General features: G+C 36.1%; 1 protein-coding gene across 1 annotated transcript in view; it reads right to left on the bottom strand.

Annotated features, from left to right (window-relative positions):
• Positions 1-11619, bottom strand: part of OLFM3 (olfactomedin 3) — a 48568-nt gene that overhangs the window by 29413 nt on the left and 7536 nt on the right. The window contains exons 2-3 of the mRNA XM_006162843.3: positions 7676-7822; positions 3-125 (exon numbers count right to left, since the gene is read on the bottom strand). Of these exons, the coding sequence (XP_006162905.1) occupies positions 3-125; positions 7676-7822 (270 nt within the window). The remainder of the gene's footprint in view (positions 1-2; positions 126-7675; positions 7823-11619) is intronic.

Genomic DNA, 11619 nt, shown 5'->3' with positions numbered 1-11619 from the left:
TCATCTTCAATCTGCCGAAATTTGGCCTTAAGCCCTTTCATTTGGGTTTCCATTTTTAAAACATATTGGAAATCTCTCTGTGTTCTCAAATTTAAGACCTCGATAGACTGGGACATGTTCTGAACCTGTTAAACAAGAACATTCATTATTTTCTGTTTACAGTATATGCAATCATCACTGAAATAGAAAAACATGGCATTAATATAAAGACCTGGAAGCACCAAATTCATAATTGCAATCTTATATGACACACTTTCAGAAGAATAATTCTCCATAATAAGCACTCAAAGAATTCAGCAAGAGATAATTGTACCTAGACAGGAAATTTTTTTACATGGACATTTTAGCATTACAAATGAGTGAATATAAATAAGAAGTGAATGCATTAGAAAAATAAATGAAAAGAAAACAATTTTTATTCCAAGACTTTAAAAGTTTATAAACACACCAACCTGGTAAACGTCAAAGAAGTTGTTTCTGTTAGTACTAATTTTTTTCTTTTAAATTTTGTTTTATTTATTTATTGCATGAGAGAGAGAGAGAGAGAGAGCCTAATACTTTTGACAGAGTCTTGCTGCACTGTGATTTTCCCTCTCTGCTCCTCAGCCTTCTAGTCAGGTAGGATCAGAGGCATACCTGGCCTGTTCAGGGCAACCCAGAATCCAAATCGAGGACTTCCCATATAGCTCCTGTATCATCCAGCAGTGTCTTTCCATCTGCCTCACTGTGGCTGGAAAAGTAGGAGTTAATTCTGACTTCTTAAAGATCTAGGATGGCCAAATCCATGCTACTCAAGAGAAGCTGGATCCCACATGGTTCAAATCCCACATGGTTCAAACCCCCACTTGGTCAGCTTGAAACACACTAGGCATAAGTGCAAAGGCCCAACTGCCCCCAGCATCTGACTTAGAGGAAAAGTATTGCAGTGTGACCAGACACTGTGGTGGGTGCTTCTCTCTCTCCTTCTTACTAAAGAAAATAGGAGATCTGGGGACCCTAAAGAAAAAAGGGGATCTGATACTTAGCTTTTGTAAACAGAGTGAAGTGTCCAACAGACAAAGGATGCATTCATTAGAGTGCAATCACTTTTTGATAGGTCTAAAGTACTCCCAGGGGTGAGGCTGAATTGACCAAGACCAGTGGGGACCGCTGGAGCATCTCCTAATTGGATAGCATACTGTGTAAGGGATCTGGATGAGGGCAGCTGTGCCAATGCATGGCAGAGAGGCAGTAAGCATTTGTTAAACTGATGGCATCATCTCAGGTCCACTGAGTCCTGCGCTATGCAGGTATAGGATATAGGTAACCGATGAAGTATGTAAAAATGAGAGGAAAGAAAGATTATTCTAATTTTGTGACAACAAAAACTTGAAAACAAAGTAGAAGTTTTAATAGTAGGGAATCTGTTAAATGAACTGAGAAATGGACTATAAATAATCACTGTAAATAGTAAGATAGATTTCAGTACCTTTGGTACTCAAAAGTGTTTTTTTTTTTTGTTGGTTTGTTTTTGTTTGTTTTTTTCAGAGCAATAATTTTGGCATAAAAAAATTGATGACAAGAATACAGAATCTTGGGGTCAGATGTGGTGGCACAGTGATACCGCAACACTCTGTGATGCTGAACCCACATCAGAAGGTCCTGGGTTCATGTCCCAAGATCTCTCTGTATTTACTGGGCATGTGGCTGTGTGCCTTTGATCCTGGACCGTTGAGGCTGGGACTGGATTGTGGCATGAAGTCTTTGAGTGACTGTTCTCTCTCTCCTGGTGTGTATGTGTCTCTCTCATAAAAGGAAGAAAAAAACTGAAAAAAAAGGAGAATCTTGGGGCTGACAGAACTACTCAAGATCCTCAGGAGAGCCCTATGTCTGTTGTAGAATTTAAAACACACAGCTCAACACGGAGGGAAAGATTTTTAAAAGTAAAGATCTTTATATGATTAGATCCTGTTATTCTAAATCAAATACACACAGTCATATAAAAAATAAGTTGAGTGTATAAGAAAAATTATGGAAGTATGAAAGGATTAGAAAAATGAATATTAGGCTGTTAATATAAGTTTTCTGTGGGAGATAAGAAAATAAATATTACAAAAAGATCCCTGAGTATATGTATGTATATATAGAATAGGTATAAATAATTCACATAGACTTATGTATTTTATTTGCATAAATGTATATATGTAGCACAGGCACGAAAGATAGTGGTAAGATCTCAGAATAGTTTAAGTATGTTTCAAATATTTTTATGTGTTATTTCATTTACTTTGTAATGAACATGTATTATTTATATAATCAGTAAACAGTTATTTTTATTGAAAAATATGAATTACAAAGGAACAATTTGTTCAAAGACAAGCTTTTCTCATTAGGTAAAATCACAAAGCTTAGAAGACCATCAGCTATAAAGAATCCATGGTTTCTCAGAACTGGAATATTCAAAAAGGCAGTGAGTTCTACTGTCTTGGCCTATCTCAGCTCTTGAACTTTCTTTACTTTTTTTTTTAAAAAAGAATTATTTAATTTTATTTATTAATTCATTTATTTTAATTTGACCAGAGAGAGACAGAGAGAGTGAGAAAGTGAGAAAGCAAGCCACCAGGTCTGGGACTCAAACTATGGTCGACTATGTGGCAGTGTCCAGTGCCTTAACCATCATGCCACCTGCTGGTCCCCATCAGCTCTTCAACTTTCTTGTCAGACAAGGTTAATGTGCTTTTTTCTTCTTCCTCTGCTATTTTGATCCATAGCCCTGCCCTGTATGAATCCGTTTTTTTTTTAGGGCATATCATAGTCTGGTTTATCTTAAAAACTAATTGTAAGGCCAGTTCTGTGGCCTGGTGGATAAGGTATCTGGATCCCATAGGACCAACTGTGCACTTTGAGTCCTGGACCCAGCAGCATGAGAGACACACAAAGTACATATATGTGCATGCCCAAAATTCTGAAAGAAGGGAGAAATGGAGGAGGAGGGATTACAACATGGCCATTCCCCATGGTGGTGGTAGGGGTGCTTTCTCCTCCTCCTTTATCTCTGCTGCATTTTCTGTCTGGTTAGTGCATGTGCCCTTTAGGAAAACAAAACAAAACAAAACAAAACAAAACAAAACAAAACAACAAAACCCACCTAATTGTAAAATATGTGATTGAGGTAGGGAGAGGGAAGATGTTCTCTGTGAGTTCCAGGAAGTAGAAGTTATGTCTTATTTAGATCTTTTATTTTCAAGACTTTATACAGAACCAGGTACAGAATAAGTGCTCAGTAAATACTGAGAAAAAATATTTTGGGTTAATTTATACATATATATATACACACACACACATGTAGAGAGATTTATATATATATACATACATATATATGTATATACATGTAGAGACACATGGGCTCGGTAGAAAGACGGAGAGACAGAAAGTGAGAAACCATTCCCCAGGGGGCATGGTCACACTGCAATCCCTTCTCTTCCATTCTCCTTTTGGGATTATGGACATTCACACAATGCACCTGGAGTGAGTTTTAAGCCTCAAGGTCCAAGACTCCAACCACAGTAGATTACATGACAGTCTAGCAACGTAACCATTACTCCATCTGCTGGTCCCAGAATTTGAATATTTTAAGGAGAGTTTTCCCCACTCCTGTCACTGGTTGGGCTCTAGCATTGTATGACTACAAAACGCTGCTTAATTTACTAGTATTTCTATATTCAGTCTCTTTCCTTTTTGTTTTTTATATCTTGAGTGCAGCACAAAATTACTGAGATAACATTGAAAGCACAGCAGCTCTATCATGTATAAATGCAATGCTTTCAAAATAATTTTCTAACTTTGTTTATGGTTAAACATGAATAAAAGAAAGCCATTCGCTTTAAAGAAACTGCCCATTTAATATGGCATTTGTAGTTGCACGGTCGAGTTCTACCTACAAGTTATATGTGCTTAAGCAGAGTCCTTACAATTAGAAAATGAGAGGCAAGAGATGATATTCTGGACAAAGTTAAAATAGCCTCTCTATAATTTTGGCTCTAATTCACCCTATCAAGTTAATTTTCAGCCTTTGTTTCAGTGTATGTTATAGGAAAATGCACTGAGAATTTTTGCTGAGACTTGATTGTGACCTTCTATATTGTAGAATTGTATAATCACAAGAACAACATTTGAGATAATGGCTAGGAAGAGAGCTGTCTAATAGGAAAGTATTTCTCTATGGACTGCCTTTAGCTTTTCCGGCTGGCTATATCTAGGACTGTTTACTTTCCCACTAGCTATGGAGACCCAATAAGGGTTAGTTTCCTGAGCTACCAAAGACTGGGTACCTACGCTTGCACTTGCACAAAGACCTGTCTGCTGTGTTCCCTTTTGCAGTAGGTTTGTCTCCTGTGTTCTGTGATTCAGTTTTCCTTGCCTGATGCTGTGCTTGGACTCTACATGTAGTGGATTGGTCAAGCTGTTTCCTGATAGATCTCGTAAACTCTATTTTATTATTAGTAGTAGTATCATTATTATTGGTATGGATAAAAGTGTCAAAGGCCTTTCTAAACTTACATGCAAGTTAACTTAGATTTTCACTTTCACTCATAATTGGTGTGGATGCTGCTTGAAAAAAGTTCTATGGTTTCATATGTTTGGATAGCCTTTTAGAAAATCATGCCTTTAGAAATTCATCAATACCTAAACGGTTTTAACAAAAATAAATAGGTTTTTTTTGACTTCACAGAATTTTTCGTGTTAAAGTGAGTGTTGAAATCTTTAAGAGTAAAGCATCATTTATAGTGTTTCTTAAACTTATTTTATTGGTGAAGATATTGCCAGCATTATCTCCTGAAAACATACTTGAAGAAGTATTGACCTACACAAGGCAGGATATCTTCAGCTTTATAGAGAATCTGTATAGCTAACACATTTATTTTTAGGGTAATAATTTGAGTTTTGGCTTACAAAGATCAGAAACACTGTGGAACCAATTGTATTTTTCTAATAATCAGTACTATTTGTTAAAAATTACTTTACAGAGTATCACTTAACTAATCGTGGGTACCACCAGTGGCATTTAGGATGTTATAGGCAGAATGAGGAGAAAATGTGACACTGAACTGATACAGCTTTATGCATGACTGAGGAAGTGACGTCAGAAAGCTTTTACTCACAAATCACCAGTTTCCTTTTGTGTAAATATAGAAAGATAAGTACTTGTTCTGTAAGGACTGAATGGAGTAGATAAAATATAATGTAAAATATAATAATAATATGAACTATTGATATCATTACTAACAATAATAGTCCCTTTTATGTAATGAAATCAATCTTTTTGGGTCACAGTGGATAAGCTGTCTAAAGGTCATGTCTCTATTTGCCTTCTGATATGTGAGATTTATGGAAAATAGAAGTCAGCAGGAGACTTGCTCAATCTGATAAAAAGAAAAACAAACAAACAAAACAAAAAACTCCTTTCCTGTATCTTTTCTTTGGATCAATGCAGCAAACCAATGCCACTTCCCTTCCTCAGGCCGCTGTAAAGTAGCACATGCAACTTAGTATCCCTCTGTTGGCATAAAATCACCTTATGGTAAATTTGATAAGTCTAACTTGTGGTGACCGCAATCTTGTTAATCAATTTTATTTATTTATTTATTTGTTTGGTCGTTTAGGTATTGATGAATTTCTAAAGGCATGGTTTTCTAAAATTTCTTTGAAATATTCATACAAATTACACACAAATTTCATACAAATTAAATTAATGGAGTGATCACATTAATTTCCATGATTCCTTTCAATCAGCCTCTTGTTCATACTTTCCCCCTTTATTCATCCTTACTAATTCCTGGTTCTATCATATACATGAAATACATTTTCACTTTGGATCTGCAAAGGAAATGATGCACTTCTGGATATTAATACATTATTTGAAAAATTTTCAACTGATTTTTGAAGAAATGTTTGACTTTATTCATAGGTATGTATATGTAAGCTATGCTAAAAACAGTAACACAAGATAAAGTTATGATGTCTAAGAAAAATATTTCTTACCATAGTTTATATAGAAAAAGATATTTCTACATTGAAAAGGTTGGTGCAGATTGTCAGTAATCTGAGGGGAAATATGATTTAATAGAAAAACAAAATTGGCTTTAAAAGATTATATACTTTTACTAACATAATTAATTTCCATGCTAACTAAAGAAACTTGAGCTATTTATTTTTTTATATATAGAAATAAAGACATTTAGGATGGGAAAAGAATAGCCAAGAATAGTCATAATTCATGTGTCATGACTTCTAATAGTTAAGAAGCACATTAGCTAATGCCATTAATTTGAATGAAAATGACAAACACCTTTGTTTAGGAATAGATACTGAGGGAGAAGGGAGAATGGCCTCTTACCAAAAAGGAGGATTAAAAAGAGAGAGCCGGGGACTGGCAGGTGGCATGGTAGTGAAGGGTGCTGGACTCCCACATGGTTGACCGCAGTTCAAGTCCTAGACCTGGCGACTTGCTTTCTTACTTTCTCTCTCTCTCTCTCTGACTCTGTCCCTCTCTGACAAAGTATAAATAAATAAAGGGGAATAAAATAATTCCTTAAAAAAGAAAAAAAGAGAGAGAGAGCCAGTAGGTGATGGTAGCTCCAATGAAAGGGGCAGGAAAAACAGCTAGGCTTTGTATAAACAACTAAGCTTTGTATAGAAAGCACACAAAAGATCTTCTTAAGATTTCTGAATAATGTACACAGAGAAAACTTATTTTCATTATATAGCAATGGAAGAAAGCTACCATGGCTAGACCTGAAATTATATGTATATATAAACTAAGCATCTATATTAACAGACTTGATGCTTTTTATTTTTTCTGTTTTCTCTTATTTTTAATTATAATGTTGTTGTCAATGCCATAGATGTGTAGGTGATCATGGAATTGATACTATGCAAAGTGAACTGTTGAGCATGCTGGCCTCTAAAACACATACTAGCTAATTTATCTTATAATCCACGATGATATTTAACATTCAAACATGTCATCCTTCTAACAGTCTGGCCACCCCAGCTGTCCTAGTATATTCAGAGTCCGGCACAGTGAAAGTCTGAATGAGGATAATTGAAAGAACCATTCATTGGTTTTTCCCCCCTTAACTAAACATAAATAACCTTTCATGAGCTGACTTTTATCTGTAAAAGAGAATAAATCAAGGACATTCTACATTGGATTGTTATGGATCCAGCTTAAGTAAATTATGGAGGGAATGCTATCGAATGAAATTGGAGAGTTTAATGTTCAAAGAAATGACTTGGAGAATCATGATAAATACTTGGAATTATTCATTATCTGTCCAGATAGCTTGCATATTGCGTGCCATTATTTTAACTTCCTTGCCAGGTTGTTAACGAAATCGAAAAGTATGAGCTCAAAGAGCCTTCTGTAATGCGGAGAGTTGAGGCTGTATTTCTTGCATCAGAACAGGTCTTCTTGCTTTTGCTTTTTTCTTAGTAGAGACAGACTGAATATTAGGATATATGATAGAAAGTCAGAGTGAAGAAGGCAAAGGTGGGGAAAGCAAAAAGTCATAAAAATAGAGCAGCAGAGCAGGAAGCTTGATGTACCAAAAGTGTATTTGAGAAGAGAGACAACAGTGAAGACTTGTCTCACCATTAACTCTGGTAGTATGCACAGGGGACACAGGACACCTACCTTTTCCAGCAGTTGGCGAAGCTGTCTGCTTTTGGCGTCCCGAGAACACAGGTTTTGTTCTGGAGCAACCACTGTGCAAATGCATCGCCCATCAGGATCCTGTGCTGAGCTGTACACCTGCCACCCTTCTTTCGGACTAATCTGAGTCTGAGAAAACCAAGGGCAAACACATAAAACACAGACTCCTGTTACAGGATAAAGAGAATGTTGCTTCATTGCATTTTAAGCACAGCGTCTTTTGAGATAGTTTCTGTTTTCATTCTTTAAAGTTAAAACATAGAGGTTTAACAATTTTACATAGGCAGCACAGCTTCATTCAGTTGTACCTTCGTTATCAATGTTCCACAAGGCATTCTTCTCTTTTTTCGTTCCATGTTAGTAACTGTTTATTGATCTCATACCACTTCCTAATGCTTTTTGTCCTATTTTGATATTTTTAATGAAACTGTAGAAGATCTAATAACCACTTAATCACATATGACTAGTCTTTCTACATTAGATCTGTCAAGTATTCCTTCTCAACAGTAACTGGCAATTACCAATATATTCTTTTCTGATTGTTATTCATGTGTGATATTCTGAAATTAAACTTGTCTCAAGGAACTTCCCATGGTTTAAAGAACCAATTATTAATAAAACAGGAGATATACGATTACATAGGGTAAAAATAATTAAATCAGCTCTGTTTTGCAGATGATGCAAAATCTTAGATAGAGGCTTTGAAAGAGGAATTTTTGTCAGAATCTGCAAAATTGATCTTCAGGAAAACATGCACTTATTACCCGATATCTCTAGAATCCTAGCCTAAAGCAGTGGTCTTTCCACTCTCCTGTCCTTCATTTATGCTTCTAGTTTATCTCCTGTACTATCCAGCAGGAACCTTCACCTCAGCCACGGGGTCTACGTGTGTTGAGCAAGCATGCTATGTTGGTTAACAGTTTTGTATACTACTCTTTCTCCTGCTTGGAATGCTCCTCTTATAAATGATGCATTTATTGAATCCTTGTAATATCTACTTGTTTGGAAAATTGTCTGCACTATTCATTAGGCATTTAATGTGCATTGTACAGTACTGTTATTTGCCTTTCACATGTCTTATTTCAACAATTATTTTATATTCAGCTATTAGAAATGTGAATATTTTCTATCCTATCAATTACACTCTATCAAGTACAAAAGTGAACATTCTTATTTTTTATCTAATTATTTTTCAGGGAGAACATAAATAGACTTTCAAGTGATGTACTCAGAGAACACTTACTCTAATCACTTAGCAGTGGAAGAAAGTTACCATGACTAGACCTCAAATTGTGTAAAGTAGAAATACTTATATTCACAATGTTGGTGGATTCATTTTTCTAGTTTTTCTTCATTTTCTGCTTTCTTAAGTGCCAGAAGGCATGTGTGCTTGCTGGAAGGAGAGTGGTGGGTGGTAGGATGGTGGGTGGTGGTGTGGTGGAAAGGGAGAGAGAAAACTCCCGATGGGGCCCTGTCACATGTGGCAGGTAAACCTGTGTTAATGGAGAAAAGGTACTTAGAGGAAAGATAGTGAAGTGAAACATCCAGATAATTGCCTTTAAAGAGTAATCATATGAACACTGGAAAACACTACCCAACAAGTTACATAGATGGGCTATTCATTTTACATCCGAATTTGTTTTTCTTAATGGGCCTCCTGCCTCAGCTCTGATCTTCCTTATGTAATCAGGATGTTAATTTTTTTTAGCCTTTCCTTCTAGAGTTTCCAGGAATTTGTCAGATAGAAAGGTGTTTCTTCTATGATCACGAGAAGAGAAAGATGTATTCAGAGTCTAGAAAAGAAGGTATTTAATGATTCAGGTTGGAGGGTGTAGACCATGGGAAGAGGACAAGGGCTGAGTTTCAGAAGCTAAGATGAAGCTATCAACAAGTGGGAGAATGGAAGCCAGTAGAGAACTATTTTGTAAGATGCTCAGTGTTACTGAGTTAGTCTAATTACCTATAAACTGGAGTGTTTTCCTGGGTTGGAAGCAAAATATTTTATGCTTATTTATTTATTGTTTTTATTGTGACTGAATACCTGTGCATACCAAAGAAGGAGAGAAACACATCCACTCAAGGAGGCATGGTCACACTGCAATTCTTTATCCTCCATTGCTCCACCTCATCAGGATTTGGGGCATGCATACACAAGTGTCTGGTATGTTTTTTAAGTGACCAGGTCTGGGATTCAAACTGCTATTGGCCATGTGAGATCTGGTTCCCCAAGGACTACTGCACCACAGGACAGGCTCTAGGAGCAAATCCTTAAAGGGACCAAACTGATCAATTTTTGTCACCACAGAGCTGCCATAGTCTGTGGGTCTTCATCTCTAGAATGCAGAGCAGAGCAGAGCAGATATAATCTCCCATTTATTCTGCCCCAGACCCTAGTTCATTGCATACCATAAACCAACACACAGGTCCTTTTCTTCTCAAGAGCTTTAGTGATAATCATTATAGGGTGCTAACAGGCATGGCAACAACAAACAGAAACAACTATCGAGGAAGCTATAAATTCTAAACTTGAGAAACTCCTAAAGAAATCATGGTTCTTGTCCTTCATGTACCATAAAAATCAGATAGTGCCAGACCTATCATTTTAGACTCCTCTCTTATAACTCTTTTTTTTTCAATGCTGTTTTCACTTGCTTGTTTAGTTTTTTTAAATTTTTTTAGAAAGATTTCCCACTATAAGGCATGTGTGCTTGCTAGGGAGACAGAGAGACAGAAAGTGAGAAATCATCCTCCAGGGGGATGGCTACACCACAATTCCTTCATTTTCTCAGGATTTTTGGCATACATGCACATGTGCCCAGTGTGAATTTTAAGCTATCAAGTCTGGGACTTGAACCATGGTCCACTATGTGAGTTCAGCAACATAACTATTATGCCATCTGCTGATCCCTTTTTATACTCTTTTTAAAAGATAGTTCATAAAAGTCTTGTATGATGTCTTTCTGGAAGGTTGGATTTATCAACATTTTTCTTTTTCATCCCCCTCATTCTTCTTAGCATTTATGCCTGAATATTTGGTTAAGATAGAAAAATGTACTTAGATTTACATGTGATTAGAATCAGATAAGATGTTAAACATTATTGGATTATCCTATCTGTATTATAGAAGAAAAAAGAAGACTATCTACAGACTGGAGAGAGAAACAGCTTAGCAGAGTACTTTTAATGATATAAAGGTTTAAGCTTCATAGATGTACCTGGTCATAGACCTTGTAATTTTAGCCAGGCTTCTCCAAACATTGGACATAAATCTCACCTATGTCAGAAAATTAAGGCTTGTCACTAGAATAAATTTAGCTTTTGGATAAAAGAGCAGGGGCCATCCAATTATAATATTAAAATGTATTAACAACAGTGCAAACACTGATTATTAGACCTGGCTGCATTAATATTGATGTGCACTCACCATGTGTTTGGCTAACTATATGTAGAGCTTATCTTGACAAGGCTAGGTGTCAGTTGCTCTCTGGAATGAAGGAATCTGGAAAGGTGGATAGGGTTTGATGTTCATTTAACATTCCCTCTGAAGTGTCAACCTAATAAAGGTAGAGACTCCAGCCTTGTTTGTACTTCCAGGCGTCTTCTAAGAATCACTGAAAAGAGTCATGACCTCCTTTACTGCAGAGTTAGTTTGAATGATTTAAGTTTAAAAAAAAAAAAAAAACCTGTTTAGCAAGAAAAAAGGTAACTAGAAAGTTAAAAACAAACAAAAAAACTAATATAAAAGAAGAGTGCTTGACAGTTCTGTAGATTTTGATAAAGACCTTTGGGTTGGGGTCAGTGATAAATAGAAAAAGCTTTATGGGTGTTTCTACTGCTCTCTTTTAGGGCACCAATGCTAACACTGACAAGAGGATACAAATAAAACCAAGAGCTTAAATAGAAGAGCTTATTAGACGTTTGGAGAT

The sequence above is a fragment of the Tupaia chinensis genome, unplaced genomic scaffold (genome assembly GCF_000334495.1).
Source record: "Tupaia chinensis unplaced genomic scaffold, TupChi_1.0 Scaffold140874_1, whole genome shotgun sequence".
NCBI lineage: Eukaryota > Metazoa > Chordata > Mammalia > Scandentia > Tupaiidae > Tupaia > Tupaia belangeri.
Note: the sequence above shows the minus strand (reverse complement) of the source record. Positions and strands in the feature narration are given on the sequence as shown.